This window comes from Odocoileus virginianus, chromosome 23, assembly GCF_023699985.2.
Source record: "Odocoileus virginianus isolate 20LAN1187 ecotype Illinois chromosome 23, Ovbor_1.2, whole genome shotgun sequence".
In the NCBI taxonomy this organism is placed as follows: Eukaryota; Metazoa; Chordata; class Mammalia; order Artiodactyla; family Cervidae; genus Odocoileus; species Odocoileus virginianus.
Window position 1 is genome coordinate 17,091,112 of NC_069696.1, and position 18,983 is coordinate 17,110,094.

The window sequence follows — 18,983 nt, forward strand, 5'->3', positions numbered from 1 at the left end:
TTTAGTGTTTTAACCAAGAGGTGAGTGCACTAGAGTTCTCTCTTTAGTATTGTTAGGAGAGGCAGAGCGTTGAAGATGCAGGCTCTCAATACAGGTTATCTCAATTAACATTTCCTTGAAGGCCATCTCCTATTCCTGATATCCACTCAACGTCAATACTGAGCCATTCTCACCTCCTAAACTGTCTCCTCTTGCTTGTGCTTTTAACTCTGAGGGTTTCCTTCCACTTTTTTTCCATTAATCTATAGCTACCTTCAGGAAGTATTCATAAATTTCTAATTCTCAGTTAATAGTCTCAGCTAATGATCTCTGTTAATATTTTCAGTTAATGCTGTTAATTTTCAGAAATTTTATGAAATCATTTTTTTTAAGTACTTTCTATCATTTCAAAGAATTTGGGTCAAAAGGAAATGTAAATATATGTGTTCTATTTCATTTTCTTGATCAAATCTCATGACGAAAAAATATATGTATATGTTTATATGGGCTTCCCTGTAGCTCAGCTGGTAAAGAATCCACTTAAGATGCAGTAGACCCGGTTCAACTCCTAGGTCGGGAGGTTCCCCTGGAGAAGGGATCAGCTGCCCACTCCAAGTTTTCTTGGGCTTCCTTAGTGGCTCAGATGGTAAAGAATCTGCCTGCAATGCAGGAGAACTGGGTTCGATCCCTGGGTTGGAGTGATCCCCTGGAGGAAACATGGCAACCCACTCCAGTATTCTTGCCTGGAGAATCCCCATGGACAGAGGAGCCTGGAGGGCTACAGCCCATGGGGTTGCAAAGAGTGGAACATGACTGAGTGACTAAGTCACTCAGTGACTTAGTGCTAAGTCGCTTCAGTTGTGTCCGACTCTGTGTGACCCCATAGACAGCAGCCCACCAGGCTCCTCTGTCCACAGGATTCTCTAGGCAAGAATGCTTATATATATACATATATACATATATATATGTATATAGCCATACCACTTGGCTTGTGGGATCTTAGTTCCCTGACTAGGGATAGAACCCAGGCCCCCCACTGAGCCCTAACCACTGGTGTGTGTGTGTGTGTGTGTGTGTGTGTGTGTGTGTGTGTGTGTGCTCAGTCGCTCAATCATGTCCTACTCTTTGCAACCCTGTAGACTGTAGCCTGCCAGGCTCCTCTGTCCGTGGGATTCTCCAGGCAAGAACACTGGAGTGGGTTGCCATTTCCTTCTCCAGGAGATCTTCCCCACACAGGGACTGAACCCGAGTCTCTTGCACCTCCTGCATTAGCACACGGGCTCTTTACTTCTAGGGCCACCTGGGTAGCCCCTACCACCCCCAACCTTTGGACCTTTGGGGGCTTTCCTCATGACAATGATTTTCATGGTTACATTAAATGATTGAAGAGCAGCAAGATTGTTCTCCATGTTTCTATTACTTAAATAAACTTAAAGGAATTTATAAGCATATGTATTTGTTCATTTTTTGTTATGTAACTGTTACTTAGAAATTTCTGCTTATACAGAATATTTTATTGTCAAAACAGTGATAGCTTTATGAAAATAAGTGTGGAATTTTCCTTTTTCTCTATGTGTACAGTAGTTTAAATAGCACAGTTGTCTATTCCTGTAGGTTTAAAAGAACTAACATTTAAAATGATATTGAACGGTCCTTTTTTAGTTAATTAATTAATTGGCTAATAATAATTAGCCAATTTAAAAAATATCTACTTTATTTGCTTATTTAGCTGTGTCAGGGCTTAGTTGTGGCACATGGCATCTTTGTTGCATCATGCAGGATCTATGTTGTGGTGAATGGTCTCTCTAACTGTGTCCAGGCTCAGTAGTTCGAGGTGTGGCTCAGTTGCCCTGCAGTATGTGCTATCCTAGTTTCCCAAACAGAGATCAAACCCACATCCTCTGCATTGCATGGTGGATTCTTAACCACCAGACCACCAGGGAAGTTCCTGAACTGTCCTTTTTTAACAGGGGTAACTTTTTAGTACTTTGGGTGCTTCCCTGGTGTTTCAGATGGTAAAGAATCTGCCTGCAATGCGGGAGACCTGGGTTCAATCCCTGGGTTGGGAGGATCCCCTTAAGGAGGGCATGCAACCCACACCCCAGCATTCTTGCCTGGAGAATCCTCATGGGCAGAGGAGCCTGGCAGGCTACAGTCCATAGGGTCACAAAGAGTAGGACATGACTAAGTATAGCACAGCACAAAACTTTTTAATAACTTTTTCAATCTCATCCACTGATATAGGTCTATTCATATAATCCTGACTTAATTGTATTCATTTATATTTTATTGATAGTCCCTTTTATTCAGAATTTAAGATCAGTTGGCATAGAGTTGTGCCATAAATTTTTAAACTGATTGCATTTAATCTCTCAAGGGTTCTTTCATGATTGAGTTAACTTACTGTTTTATTTATTTACTGCAAATAACAGTCTTGAATTCATATAAAATTCTGTTTTCATTCTGATTTTAGCTTTATATTTTTGTCTCTTCTATTGGGTTTATGTCTTTCTGTTCCCTTTTTCTGCTTTCTTGGATTTAATATTTATTTCACTTAGTTTGCTAATATCTTGTTTAGTAGTAAAAGTATTAAATTCCATGAATTTTTACAAATAAAATGTTGCTTTAATTTTTAACATGTAAGTTTTAGCTTAAAATTCTACACTTATTCCTAACAGAATTCCCTTAAAATCAAGTAGGGAAGGGTTGCTCATGATAAAGGATATTAGTCAACACATTTCTAATGAAGAAAATATAAAATCAAAAAAGCCAGGTTGTCACTTATAATTAGAATAAAACTTGAAGCATTGTTTGGAAGTCTCAACAAAGACTAAAGAGCTTACGCTTCTCCAAGCAATTGTTTTCTACTTTCCTTCAACCTTAAACTTCATCCTTGTTGGAAGGTTTACATACCTCTTCTTCTGGTGTGTTTTTTTGTTTTGTTTCATCTAGGGATACAGTTTCTGATATTTATTCTGTTGTGGTACATTGATAACTTCTATTCACTCTCATCTCTTACGAAGTTGGGAAAAGTTACTGAGTTGAAGGACACTTTTACAATGGGCATAGCAAAATCAGTATTTAAAAGGAAACCTGACATTGGGGTTGTTGACATCAAGTAGAAAGTAAACATTTGGATTTCATTGAGCATTTCCATCTGTCTTGAAATCACGTACAATGATGAGAATATATCCTGGTATATCTCTACAATGTCACCAAGCCCATTCATCAACTTATCTGAAAAAGACTGACAAACCTCTTGGATGGAGAAAAGAAAATCTGAGGAACATTCCTTCAGAGCCAGATTTGTGCTAACTCCAACTCTACTCACCATACTTCTGTTAATGAATGCTAAGTATGATTTTATATTCTTACCTATACTATATGACACTAGATTTTGTATAAACTGCTACTTGAGTAATTCACTTTTAAATTTAATACAAAACTTCATACACAGTTGATTGTATCCTTGAACTGGGAGTATTCCCAAACTTGATTTTGGTATCTACCAAATATGACAGAACCCTCAGCTTGATGTCCTCATATTAGTAAATATATATTCTAATTCTTCTCAAGACAGATATGTACTTCATTTAATTTTAGCAAGTCTTAATAAGAACTTTTGGAAATTGTATTTGTTCTGCTGCTGCTGCCAAGTCGCTTCAGTCGTGTCCAACTCTGTGCGACCCCATAGATGGCAGCCCACCAGGCTTCCCTGTCCCTGGGATTCTCCAGGCAAGAATACTGGAGTGGGTTGCCATTTCCTCCTCCAATACGCGAAAGTGAAAAGTTAAAGTGAAGTCGCTCAGTCATGTCCGACTCGTAGCGACCACATTCTATCAGGCTCTGACTAGAAAAGCTTACATTGTTCTCACTGCTAATGGCATAAAGCTAGCCATGTGCCTCATCAACTAGCTACATAGCTTTCCCACATTGCCAAATGTGGGTACAGTCCCCATTCTGAAATAAATCCCTTATTATTCCAGGAAAAGAAACCAATCTGCCCAGTCACCCTGAAAGGGCACAGTTATCTGTAGAAAACTCCAATTATCAGCAAGTCTTCCTGTAATGTTATCGGCAACCCATCAGAAAGTCCCAGACTTATATGCATAGCAAGGGTCCTACTCATCCACACTGGTCAAGGGACCTGTTCTTTGGCATTTCCAGCTCAATATACATATGGCTTTCCCTCAGATACCCCAAGCACACCATCATAAAATTTCACTAGGTGGCGATAGCGTTAAATGAACCCGTTTCTTCCAGTTCAGGATATAAGAGAGGCAGGTTCAATCCCTGGGTGAGGAAGATCCCCTGGAGGAGGGTATGGCAACCCACTCCAGTATTCTTGCCTGGAGAATCCCATGGACAGAGGAGCCCAGTGGGCTACAGTCCATAGGGTGGCAAAGAGTCAGACACGACTGAAGTGACTGAGCACTCACACAAAAATTGAACAATTATATGGGTGGGATGTTTCAAGAGAACAGCATTGAAACATGTATATTATCTAGGGTGAAACAGATCACCAGCCCAGGTTGGATGCATGAGACAAGTGCTCGGACCTGGTGCACTGGGAAGACCCAGAGGGATCGGGTGGAGAGAGGGGTGGGAGGGGGGCCCAGGATGGGGAATACATGTAAATCCATGGCTAATTCATTTCAATGTATGACAAAAACTACTGTAATGATGTAAAGTAATTAGCCTCCAACTAATAAAAATAAATGGAAAAAAAATAAGTGGCAGCTGATGATATTGATGAATCTCATTCTAAAATAAAAGGACAAGCATATAACTATTCAACATAATAGAATATTCAACTGAAAAGAAGAATGCAGATAATTTTTTAAAATTTGGAAACACAGTACTTCTGAAATACAAGCAACAAGATAGTGAAGAGGAGAAAGGCCTGATTTAGATGATCAAATAAAAGAATTCCTCCAAAATGCGTAGGCAAAAAGGCTAGACATAAGAGGGAAAAAAACACAAGGAGAGTTTATTCCAGATAAAATATCAACAAATAAGATTCAGATAGAGAATGGGGAGATATGTGTGCAAGAATACTGCACAGAAAAAATACTTTGTTGGAGAACAAAATGAGAAAATAGACTCTAAAAACTAATTGCACAATAGAAGATTCATAACATGCAGCTGAGGCTTTAAAGGGGGTATCAGACAATCTTGCTGGAGTACACAATTGCAACCACTAAATTATCAGGGGGTAGGGGGTTAAAAATACTTTCTAGAAAAAACAAAACCTAACCAGAATCTTACAAAAGATCCTAGAAGAGGGAAGTGGCTTGGAAGAACTCTTAGAGATATAAAATGACATGATCTATGACCCATTCTAGTAGCTATGTGTTTATTCATTTCTTCTGCAGGGGACCCCGGTTCGATTCCTGGGTCAGGAAAATCCACTGGAGAAGGGATAGGCTACCCACTCCAGTATTATTGGGCTTCCCTGTGGCTCAGCTGGTAAAGAATCCATCTGCAATGCAGGAGACCTGGGTTCAGTTCCTGGGTTGGGTAGATTCCCTGAAGAAGGGAAAGGCAACCCACTCTAGTATTCAAGACTGGAGAATTCCATGGATTGTATAATCCATGGGGTCACAAAGAGTCAAACATGACTGAATGACTTTCACTCTTAGACTCTGTCTTAAAAACCCTGTGGTGGATTTCCTATCTATATTTGCATTTAGTAAATACAACTTTCAAGAATTTTAATAAGAATAGAAAGCCTTAAGTTACATTTTTTTCCTACAACATAAAGATTTCCCAATTAGAGTCAGGGAATCTTGGATGATGGTTGGGGGCTTGAGTAGGTTGAGGGCCACCCTTCTGCCATGCATGTGAGCCCGCCTATGAGTTTTCCATGTACTTATCAAAGTTAAACCGAGATGATCTCTATCACAAGCATGTTTTGCTACTTATCAGGTGGCGCTAGTGGTACAGAACCTACTTGCCAATGTAAGAGACATAAGATATGGGCATACACAAATGAATGATGGCGTTTCGGCCATGAAAATAGCTAGAAATATTGATCAGTTTCACTATGGGCAATAGGATCATTGCCAACACACACACACAAATACACATACATATATATCCCATTCATGAGAAACGCTGGGCTGGAAGAAGCACAAGCTGGAATCAAGATTGCTGGGAGAAATATCAATAATCTCAGATATACAGATGACGCCATCCTTATGGCAGAAAGAGAAGAAGAACTAAAGAGCCTCTTGTTGAAAGTGAAAGAGGAGAGTGAAAAAGCTGGCTTAAAGCTCAACATTCAGAAAACTAAGATCATGGCATCCAGTCCCATCACTTCATGGCAAATAGATGGGGAAACAGTGGCTGACTTTATTTTGGGGGGCTCCAAAATCACTGCAGATGGTGATTGCAGCCATGAAATTAAAAGATACTTACTCCTTGGAAGGAAAGTTATGACCAAACTAGACAGCATATTAAAAATTAGAGACATTACTTTGTCAACAAAGGTCAGTCTAGTCAAGGCTATGGTTTTTCCAGTGGTCATGTATGGATGTGAGAGTTGAACTATAAAGAAAGCTGAGTGCCGAAGAATTGATGCTTTTGAACTGTGGTGTTGGAGAAGACTCTTGAGAGTTCCTTGGACTGCAAAAAGATCCAACCAGTCCATCCTAAATGAGATCAGTCCTGGGTGTTCATTGGAAAGACCGATGATGAAGCTGAAACTCCAATACTTTGGCCACCTGTTGCAAAAGGCTGACTCATTTGAAAAGACCCCGATGCTGGGAAAGATTGAGGGCAGGAGGAGAAGGGGATGACAGAGGATCAGATGGTCAGATGGCATCACTGACTCAATGGACATGAGTTTGGGTAAACTCTGGGAGTTGATGATGGACAGGGAGGCCTGGACTGCTGCAGTTCATGGGATCACAAGGAGTTGGACATGACTGAGTGACTGGACTGAACTGAACTGAGTATACCCCATACATATGAAAAACACATTGGAAGGACAGAGAAACAGACCATTAAACAGACTGAAAATCACATGATGACAGAACAATTCTAATATCTGCTCTGATTGCTTGGATAGCCTTCCTTCAAAATCTTTGCCCAAGTCACATCCTGTACCTTTAAGAAATGACATGCTGATAACACCTAACCTCTCCATCCTGTTGGGCTAAGTCCCAACTCTAACCATGTCTATACAGTGACAAGTTCTGCCCAGTGTGAAACCCAAAAGATAACATTGTTCTGGCCCCCTTTATAAGGGAAGCTGCCTGGTTTCTCCTAGCCCAGAAGCTGAGAACATTCCAGAGCTTCCTCCAAGATGCTGCTGATCCTGCTCTCAGTGACCTTGCTGGCCCTGAGCTCAGCTCAAAGCCTGCTTGATGGTAAGAGAAAGAAAGGGGAGAGTGCTGAGACTCTGCTTGGGGCTTGAGGGATGACACTGCAGTGAGCAAGCTGCTAAGGGAGACAAAAAATGAGAGATGAGGTACAGAGTCCTTAAGACAAGGATAAGACCCTTCACACCCTCATTGACACCAAGGCCTCATACTTTATTTAAAGTGTGACTCCAACCCAATCCAGAATTTTAACCAGAGGAATGACAAGGTAAGTTTTTTAACAAAGGTCTCTCTATGTATTACGAAGGATACATTGCAAAAAAGGAAAGACTGGAACAGAGATGTTTCTTCATGAAGATGTTATGGTAATCAAAGTAGGCAGTAGATGAGGGTGATCTTGCTAGGAGGTGCCAGATGGATGGAGGAGGTGAAGTCCATTCAGAGCTATTTCAGAGACAGAGGCTAGGATAATATATATCTCTCTCTCTACATGTAAATACAGAGATTCCAGGAACCAGTGGTCTCATTTTACTCCCATCCACAATTAGTATTTCAGTGTATTGTGCCCAATATTGGGCAAGCTTCTATCCACTTGGTTACCGCAGGTTGCTCTACCTTGAGAAATATAAGTAAAGGATTTCATGAATGGGTATCTTAGAATTCTCATAGGATATAAGTAAATATAAGTAAAGGATTTCATAAATTGAGAGGGCAGAAGTCCACTAAAATATGACACTGAAATAGCCCAGCACTTCACCTAAATCAGCATTACAGTTTGAGGGATCCTACACTTCCCTTGTAGCTCAGTCAGTAAAGAGTCTGCCTGCAAGGCAGGAGACCCAGGTTCAGTTCCTGGCTCAGGAAGATTCCCCTGGAGAAGGAAATGGCAACCCACTCCAGTATTCCTTCCTGGAGAATCCCAAGGACAGAGGAGCCTGACAGGCTATAGTCTATAGGGTTGCAAGAGTCAGACAGGACAGAGCAACTAAGCTACACACACAGAGGGAGGACAAAACTGCCCTTTTCTCTTTGAGTTTGTGGTTGATCCTCAAAACAGGAGCATCCCTGCCATCGCTTCATGTCTCCCTCCCTTTGCAATAGCATCACAGACAGTGACTGACAAATTAACTTTGGGGATATAGTGATGTAGTTGAAGAGTCCCATTCCCTGTAGAGCAGCTGTGAGCCCTGAACTTAATTTACACTTCATCTTCTGCTCCTTTCCCTAGAAGGCATCAGTGAAGACTTCCCTACCCCATATATGGCAAGACTTAATTAATTCTCATTCAACTGTTTTTTTCCATTAGCCACTTTTCATTTTTCATTTTGCTATCATCTTTGTCTTGTCAAGAACTGATTAATACTAGAAACACTTCCCAGGAGGCTCAGAGGCCAAGAAGCTAGCTGCAACACAGGAGACGAGGGTTTAATCCCTTGGTTAGGAAGATTCCTTGGAGAAAGAACTGGTAACCCACTCCATTGTTCTTGCCTAGGAAATCCCATGGACAGAGGAACCTAGCAGCCTACAGTCCATGGGGATGCAAAAGAGTCAGATACAATTAAACAACAACAGCAATTAGCTTGGATGACACAGGAGAATTCTTCCTATATACCTTCAGACCAGAAATGACTGTTGAGAACCAACCATTCAACTTGTTCCTTCTTCCCTAATATTCCTCTCTCTAAATATATGGTTTAAGAAGAAATGTAAAGAAATGAAGTCTGGGTCCCCTTGTCCCTGTAATTAATTTTGCTCAGTGTTATTTAGTCACTCTTAGGCAAACCATTATTTGTGTTTCTCTCTATCTCTATTATTGCTTGTCAGGTCTTAGGTGAATTCCACATATGCATTCAACTGGCCAGACTTGAAGTCACAGATGTTGGGTTACATCACTGACCCCAAATATAACTGACACCATAACTGACATTGATAATCCATTTGCTTTCTTTTATCTTTATAAGCATCCTCTGAGAATTCTAAGATATTCAATAACTTCATTTTTGCCAATTGAGGACACCTGTTTGTCTCAAGAACACAGAATTACTATTCAATATCACTAGTATGTGGATGAATAGGAACCCTGCAAAATGAAGCTGAGGGTAAGAGGAAAGTTGGTAGTTGACAAGCAGGTCCTAGGAGAAAGAGACTGTCTGATAAGGTGACCAGAGATCAAAATAAGAGGGGTGCCTTCCATCACCAATTCTTCTATTCCTGTGCTGTATCCTACAGATGCAGAGAACCCAGACCAGGGCTCCCCTGAGCACTTTCAGAGACCTCCTGAAGGACCTGAAACGCCACCACCTGGAGCCCCTCCTAATGGTGAAAACCTAGAAGGTGAATCTCAGCTAGATCCACCCCCACAGGATGGTGAACCTCAGCAGGGAACACATCCACAAGGTGAAGGACCTCAGCAGAGACCACCTCCACAAGGTTATGGATCTCAGAAGAGACCACCTCCACAAGGTGATGGACCTCAGCAAAGACCACCTCCAAAAGGTGATGGACCTCAGCAAAGACCACCTCCAAAAGGTGATGGACCTCAGCAAAGACCACCTCCAAAAGGTGATGGACCTCAGCAGAGACCACCTCCACAAGGTGATGGACCTCAGCAGAGACCACCTCCACAAGGTTATGGATCTCAGAAGAGACCACCTCCACAAGGTGATGGGCCTCAGCAGAGACCACGTCCACAAGGTGAAGGATCTCAGAAGAGACCACCTCCACAAGGTGATGGACCTCAGCAGAGACCACCTCCACGAAATGGTGAATCTCTGCAGCGACTACTCCCACCAAAGCAACATTGTCATCACTATCCTCCTCCACCTTTTCCTGAGAGATATCACAGACCACCACCCCCAAGACACGGCCCACAAAGACCTCCCCAAGGCCCACCAACCCAGTAATCTGGAATTCAATGACAGGTATGACTCAAGCTCACTTTCCATAAAGGTCCTAACCTCTACAAGTCTCACACTTTACTATGTCATTGAATCAACTGAAAATATGTGGAAATTGCCTATTCTGGGACTCCAGTCTAAATATTGCTGTTCAGGTATTCTGGAATAAAGTAGCAAGCCCTTATATTTATTACATGCTAGCCGAGGTGACTCTGATTTTAAGAAACATGGACCATAGATTGCCTTTTCCCTGATGACTACCTGTCGTAAAGTGGGTTGGTGATGAGAAAGTAGAGCTGTGTTCTCCCTTGTCCTCTCCTCTCCTCCTCCTCAGGCTCAATGAGGTCCCTTCTCAAGTTTCCAGCTGCCAGGCCTCTAAGGTTCCATGTGCCTGATAAATGATACTTTAATTTTTATGCCTCTGATGTTATCCAGTTTTTAAAACATTGACTTTTGATTTAATATATGCCCAAAGTAAGAAAAAAGAAAAAAGAGAAAAAAGTATGACACTAATTCTTAACAGCATATTACATCCTACCTTCCCACTTCCTTCCCCAAAGGCCACCACAATTAGCTCCTTTGAACATCCCCTTGGGAATATTTAGACTTCCTGGGTAGCTCAAATGATAAAGAATCTGCCTGCAATGTGGGAGACCTGGGTTCGATTCCTGAATCAGGAAGATCCCCTGGAGAAGGGCATAGCAACCCACTCCAGTATTCTTGGCTGGAGAATTCCATGGACAGTGGAGCCAGGCAGGCTACAGTCCATGGGGTTGCAAAGAGTCGGACACAACTGAGTGACTAACACACACACACACACACACAAAACATATGTTATCTTTTTATTTGCAAATGATATACTATTTTATTTACATGTCTATAAGTTCTTATTTCAAATAACATATTTTGGGGGATCTATTATTTGTTTTTATTGAAATACAGTTGATGTACAATATTATACTAGTTTCAGATGTACTACTTAGTGATTTGACATTTATATACATTATAAATTGATCAGTACCAGAAGTCTAGTAAGCATTTGTCAAACAACTTATTTCTTAGAAAAGTTCCATATCATTTTCTAGAGCTATATGGATCTGTTTGCTTCTGGTTTTATTTTCATTTTAACTGTATTCTATTCCTTTGTCTGACTGTGCCATGATTTCTTTAGCTAAAGCTCTGTCAATGGACATTTAGGCTGGCCTCGGTTTTTTTGCTATTATAGGATATACTGCAGTAACCATCTTTGTAAATGTGTATGTTTGAACATTATAAATAGCAGCCTAGAGGTAAACAACCTAAGGAAAAACTTTCTTCATCTTGCAAGCAACAATTTAGAACTCACTGTCTGTTACATGCATACGAATCATAAACAAGAATATTAGAAGACTATAGGACATGGAGGAAGAAGAGAAAGTGAGAAGTTGGGCTCTCATCAACTTCCTTTCAGTTACCAGCAGGGTTATGAACTCAGTTTCCAACACTCTCTGAACTTCTCTTTTTTTGTTTCAGAAAATATGAAGATATGTGTCCTTCAGAAAGCCATGGGAGAAGGCAGTCTATCTTCCATTTGCCAATAAAACAATCAGCATCTAATTTCTAAGTGTCATGTCTCATTCTGGGTGTTTGTGAGTCTGAAACTATGAACCCAGCATAGGAGCATCCAAGACCCGTTCTTATCAATGGGTCCAGATGGCTTCCTCTGGGGCCACTTTCCTAGGAAACATGTATTTCCTTCGTTCTTTGCTTGAGGACAGGAATGTGTATCTCCTTTCAACCTGCTTTTGCCTCCTCCTTCCCCCTAAAACCATTACTCATAAGCCAGGTACCTGCTCCTCTCCTTCCATGGTTTCTACAGCACTAAGGCCATATTTTTTTTTCACACTTTTAACCAAGACTCTAGTAATGTTAGGGAAATAAGGAAAATATTGCAAATGTAAGAAGTTGCACAGGATAGAAATTATTAAAATTTCCAAAATAATTGATGCTATTGCTAGGGAGATAAGGGTGGTTCTAGGTCCTTACTCTCTGGAGTCTACTATACCCCCACCTCCATATTTTTTTTAAAACGTTTCTCAGTTTTCCCCCTCCTTAGATCACCTGCCTTTCTTTAACAAAACTGGAGTGTATTTCTTAAAGGAGGTGATATGCTCGAAAGGAATTTGAAGTTCTTCAGACTTTAGTTTAAATCCTATATCTTTATGTGTTAGCTCTGGACTCTTAGCAAGATGCTTCAGGCCTCAGAGCCTTTGTTTACTCATCCATACAGTGAGGATAATAATAATATCTACCCTAGAGGATGAAAAATAATGAGTTAACATACATAAAAAACCATTTACATAGACAAGTTAACATTATGGGGAAAAAGACGATGTCCTTCTCTAGAATAAAAATGAAACAACTGAACATAGGAAGGAGCCAGATTTTAAGGAGCCAAAGCTTATATCATTTAAATTGTTCTCTGTAAGGTAAACAGTTGTTGTACAGTTGCTAAGCTGTGTCTTACTCTATGAGATCCCATGGACTGTAGCACACCAGGCTTCTCTGTCCTCCACTGTCTCCCAGAGTTTGCTCTAACTGATGTCTGTTGAGTCAATTATACTAGCTATTTCATCTTCTGCTACCCCCTTCTCCTTTTACCCTCAGTCTTTCCCAGCATCAGGATCTTTACCAATGTATAGGCTCTTCTCAATGGGTGGACAAAGTATTGGATCATCAGCTTCAGCATCAGTCCTTCCAATGAATATTCAGGGTTGGTTTCCTTGAGGATCCACTGGTTGATCTCCTTGCTGTCCAAGGGACTGTCAAGAGCCTTCTCCAGCACCACAATTTGAAGCATCAGTTCTCTGACGCTCAGCCTTCTTTATAGTCCAACTCTCACATCAATACATGACTAGTACAGTAAACAGGAAAACAGTACAAAATGATGAATACAAAATTCCCCAGCTTCTCCCAGGGCATTAAAAGAGGCCTGTGAAATAGGGGATCCCAAATTTAAAGTAGAATCAGCTTTGTAGAAAATGTAAATCTGAGCAAATATAAGACATAAAAGTTGTTCAAGTCCTCATTTAAATAAACCAGTAATTGTTGGACAAAAATGTACATTTTTCATACAGCCAGGATATTGTTAGTATAGACTAGGTTTAGCTAGAAAACAAAGAAATTTAGTGAAAATTTAAGAAAAATGCAAACTTTTTCTTTCCCTTAACATGAACTTGAGTTTCCATCTAGATTAGTTTACTAAAAAGACAAATAGAATTCCTATAATGTTAAGAGGTTCTTTTAGCAGTTCTCAGGACTGTTAAGTGGTAGGTTTGAAACTACAAAATTTGCTGTAGGAAACTATATTTGTTAATTGTTAAACAGAAACACAGGGCTAGTGCATTTAAAATTATTATTCCTATGTTTGGAAAAATATGTTATTTACTCATCAATCTTGTGAAAATTACCCAACTGATTATGAACTCACAGTCATGTTTTATTTGATGCAGCCAGTAAAAAAGCACTGTGCAGATTCTTCTCCTAAAATTATGAACATAGCTAACAGTTGTTTGCCTGGGAAAATAACTTAAAAGTACAAAAAGACAAAACAAACAAACAAACAAAAAAGAACAGAGAAGCAAAGGCTGATTATACAAGTTCTTTTCATCTATCAAGGAATTTGTCCTTTTAACCTAATGATATTGGAGTATTGGATATTGGAATGCTCTCAGAATGTTAAGCCAGGAAGTTACAGGATTAGACTGGACATTAAAAAGATCATTAAGATTTTAATTTAAATGTAGTACATTGGACACATATATTTATTTATGTTTTTACCAATGCCCAAATAAAACTATAATAATGAAATTTTAAAGTAATTAATGGCCAAGGATAAGAAGAATGTGAGAGAAGATGACAGCAAACAAGAAAGATGAGCAAATTCTGGAATTGGAATGACTAGATGAAAGTTAATAGAGGTAGTGAATGTGTAGAGGATGAAACCAGACATGGAAGTGAGAAGAATAGTGCAAATCAAAGTACTTCGGAACCCCCGAGATATTGTCACTTTCAGAATATTGCATCTCCCTCTCCAGAGGTTCATGTTTATCCACATTTAGTGTAGAACCTGCATTTCCAGTTGTTTGATCCTAGAAATTTTGATTTGTTCTTGTTAGTAAGTTTACTCTCTCTCTCTCTCGTTCCCTGTCCATTGAATTTCCTACTAATTTTGATACAAAGTACATGGTGTGGGAAAGTCACTCAATCAGATTATGCCTTTATTCTTTCATCTGAAACATGAACATGGTGCCAAAAATCAAAGGTATCTTGTGAAAACTTTCAGCTAGTATATATGAAGCATTTATGGCTCAACTGGACACAAAAGCCATGATCAATAGACATGGAGCTATACAGCTGTTCATGTAGAGAAGCTTAATAGGGGGAAAGGTTAACTTGTCAACCAGCATCTCTGATGCTGTTGCCAAGGGAGGAAGACATGAAGGGAGGGCAGGGCTGCTCCTGTGCTGATCCACAAACTCCAAAGAGAAGAGGGCCTCTTGTCCTCCCTGGGATCCCTCATACCCTAATGGTTAAGTGCTGGGGCAGTTCAGGGTCATGTTTTAGTGTCCTTCTTCTCTCTTTCTTCATGAAATATTTTACTTAAATTAACATAGTTTCTCAGGGTAGTGGGACCAGAAGTAAATACATCGAAACAATCTTGCCCATATTCGGCAGAGCATGTAGAAATATTAAATGTGGGTGGGAGTAAAATGAAACAACTGGGCTCCCGAATCTGTATATCTCCATGTAGAGAGTAAGGGGTTTATTACTGTAGTCTCTCTCTCTGAAATAGCCCTGAGTGGGCATCACCTCCTTCAGCCATTGGTATCCCCTAACAAGGCCACCGCCTACTTTGATTACCATAAGTCTTCATGAGGGAACTTCTTTGTCACAGTCAGAGAGGTTTTTGTAAAAACACAAGTTTTACTTTGTCATATCTAGTTAAGATTCTTTATGGGGCTCAAATTGCACTTTAAATAAAATATGAGGACTTGGTATCAATATAATGTTAAGGGCTTTATCCTTGTCTTAGGAACTCTGCAGATCATCTTTCCTCTCATTTATGCATGCCAGCAAATTTGGAAAACTCAGCAGTGGCCACAGGACTGGAAAAGGTCCATTTTCATTCCAATCCCAAAGAAAGGCAATGCCAAAGAATGTTCAAACTACCATACAATTGAACTCATCTCACACGCTAGTAAAGTAATGCTCAAAATTCTCCAAGCCAAGCTTCAATAGTATGTAAACCATGAACTTCCAGATATTCAAGTGGGATTTAGAAAACGCAGAGGAACCAGAGATCAAATTGCCAACATCTTTGCAACATTGAAAAAGCAACAGAGTTCCAGAAAAACATCTACTTCTGCTTCACTAACTATGCCAAACCTTTGACTGTGTGGATCACAACAAACTGTGGAAAATTCTGAAAGAGATGGGAAACTAGACCATCTGACCTGCCTCCTGAGAAATCAGTATGCAGGTAAGAAGCAACAGATAGAACTGGACATGGAACAATACACTAGTTCCAAATCGGGAAAGGAGTACTTCAAGGCTATATATCATCACCCTGCTTATTTGACTTATATGCAGAGTACATCATGCAAAATGCCAAGCTAGGTGAAACAGAATCTTGAATCAAGATTACTGGGAGAAATATCAATAACCTCAGATATGCAGATGACACCACCCTTATGGCAGAAAGTGTAGAAGAACTACAAAACCTCTTGATGAAAGTGAAAGAGGAGAGTGAAAAAGTTGGCTTAAAACTCAACATGCAGAAAATTAAGATAATGGCATCTAGGCTTCATGCAAATAGAGGAGGAAACAATGAAAAAGGGACAGATTTTATTTTCCTGGGCTCGAAAATCAATGCAGATGGTGACTGCCGCCATGAAATTAAAAGACACTTGCTCCTTGGTAGAAAAGCTTTGATCAACCTGGACAGCATATTAAAAAGCAGAGACATTACTCTGCCAACAAAGGTCCATGTAGTCAAAGCTATGGTTTTCCCAGTAGTCATGTATGGATGTGAGACTTGAATGCTAAGCACCAAAGCACCAAAGCACCAAAGTTGAAAGCTGAGCACCAAAGCATTGATGCTTTTGAACTGTGGTGTTGGAGAAGACTCTTGAAAGCCCCTTGGACTGTTAGGAGATCAAAACTGTCAATCCTAAAGGAAATCAGTCCTGAATATTCATTGGAAGGAACTGATGCTGAAGCTGAAACTCCAATATTTTGGCCACCTGATGTGAAGAACTGACTCATTGCAAAAAAAAAAAAAAAAAAAAAAAAACCCTGATGCTGGGAAAGAATGAAAGCAGGGGGAGAAGGGGATGATGGAGGAAGAGATGGTTGGATGGTATCACCGACTTAATGTACATGAGTTTGTGCAAACTCCAGAAGTTGGTGATGGACTGGGAAGCCTGGCATGCTGCAATCCATGGGGTCGCAAAAGTTCAGACATGACTGAACAACTGAACTGAACTGATGTCCCTTCTTTATCAGCTTCTTCACTGCAATGTGATCTCCCAAGTCCCAAACAGAGTCTCAGCATCATCCCCCTTCATTCTTACCAGAAAATGGGTCTTGAACTGAGCTAAAGGCTAGCAAGGCCTCTTAGAGCAGGACCAGCAGCTTCTTGGAGGAAGCTCTGGAATGTCCTCAAATCTGTACTGGGAGAAACCAGGCAGCCTCCTTTATAAAGGGGACAAGAACAATGGAATCTTTGAGTTCTATACTGAACAGTCCTCATCACCAGATAGACATGGGTTATAGTTGGGACTTAGCCCAGCAGGATGAGGTGGGTAGGCTCTGCCTAGCGTCTCATTTTGAAAATGTTCAGCATGTGACTTGTGCAAGGTTTTTAAAGGACAAGTGTCCAAGCAGTCAGCACAGATGCTAGAATTATTCTGTCATATATGTATGTTCCGTGTGTTCCCTGAGACTTTTTCTGTCTTTCCTGTGTGTTTTTTATGTGTTTGTGTGTGTATGTATGTTTGTGTGTTGGCAATGATCCTACACCCAATGTGAAGTTGATCAACATTTCTGGCCATTATTATGATCAAACTCCCATCATTCATGGTATTTGGGCACCTATATATATATGATACATAGCAGAACATTCTGATGATGTAGACATTATTTCTGTTTATCTTTGAAGTGTGTGTGGAAAACCCATGCTTGTGCACACATGGAAGGCAGAGGTTGACCCTCCGTCAGCTCAGGCCCGCAGAGGTCATCTAAGATTCCTTGCTTCTAATAAGGAAGCTTGTCATTGTTGAACAAAGATAACCTAAGACTTTCTATTCTTATTAATAGTCTTGGGATTTATAATATTAAGGAAAATAAAAATAGATGCAAATACAACCCTAAGATAGCTAGAACAGAACAAGCTGAATACAAAGTTATTTGAATGTGTGTGCTGAGTGGCTCACTTGTGTCCAATTCTTTGCAACCCCATGGACTGTATGTAGCCCACTAGGCTCCTCTTTCAATGGAGATTCTCCAGGCAAGAATACTGGAGTGGGTTGTCATGCCCTCCTCCAGGGGATCTTCCCAAACCAGGGGTCAAACCCAGATCTCAGGCTGATTCTTTACTATCTGAGCTCCAGGGAAGCCCAGTTTTTTGGATAGTTCATATTATTTTATGTCTCTAAGACTTTTCCCATGCTCTTTCCTTTTTTTGAAATCTGGAAGATTCTATTTGGCTTTATATTTGCTAGGAAATATTTTTAACCTCCCCCAGTCCCTGCCCCCCACTGATAATTTAGTGGCCACAATTATGCATCCAACAAAACAGCATGATACTCCCTTCAAAACCTCAAATGCATTTCCTTGCTTGATGTTTTGTTCTCCTGTCAGTTGGCATGTTAGAAAATATTTTTTTCAGGTTGTTATTCAACACAGGGAAATCTATCTATAATATTCTGACACTGATTTCTCCCCATTCTCTGTTTGAAGCATATTTGCTGCTATTTCCTGGTAAATCAATTCTTCTCCTGTTTATTAAATTTTTATATGTAGCTGTTTTGCTATGCATTTGGGGAGAATTTTACTTAATGACTTAATAAGTATCTATTCTTAATAAGTATCTATTCTTCACTATTCTTTTACATTTATTTCAAAAATTCAGCACAAGCTATTGTGTTTCCAAAATATTTTAAAATAATCTTTATTTTTTGTCATTTATTTATTTGCCTGTACCAGGTCTTAGTAGCAGCATATGGGATCTAGTTCTCTGCTGAGAAATTGAACCTGGGCTTCCTGTATTGTAACTCAGAGTCTCAGCATCTGGACCACCCAAGAAGTCCCCCAAATATTTTTTGATTACCTACATTCCACTTTTCATTTGCTGGTTATTCTATTGTATTTAGTACTTAACTTCTCCTCCTTTTCTATTTTTTAAATATAATTAAGATTAGTTAATATGAGCAGTTGGAAGTTATTTCAGAACTAGTATAGAGATTATGTTCTTGTTCATATTTTGACTGTGGCTACTGAACTGAACTGACTGAACTGGTAATTTTGAGGAAGTCAATTTTTTAGTTCAGTTCAGTCACTCAGTCATGTACGACTCTTTGAGACACCATGAACGGCAGCACGCCAGGCCTCCCTATCCATCACCAACTCCTGGAGTCCACCCAAACTCCTGTCCATTGAGTCAGTGATGCCATTCAATCATCTGATCCTCTGTCACCCCCTTCTCCACCAGCCTCCAATCTTTCCCAGCATCAGGGTCTTT

The 18,983-nt window shown here is 40.1% G+C and overlaps 1 protein-coding gene across 1 annotated transcript; it reads left to right on the forward strand.

Moving 5' to 3' along the window:
• Positions 1–7,288: 7,288 nt before the first annotated feature.
• LOC139030531 (basic salivary proline-rich protein 2-like) lies at positions 7,289–9,969 on the forward strand. Its single transcript, XM_070453064.1, has 3 exons — positions 7,289–7,352; positions 9,534–9,899; positions 9,947–9,969. Exons 1-3 carry the CDS (start codon positions 7,289–7,291, stop codon positions 9,967–9,969), a joined length of 453 nt encoding a protein of 150 aa, XP_070309165.1.
• The last annotated feature ends 9,014 nt before the right edge of the window (positions 9,970–18,983 follow it).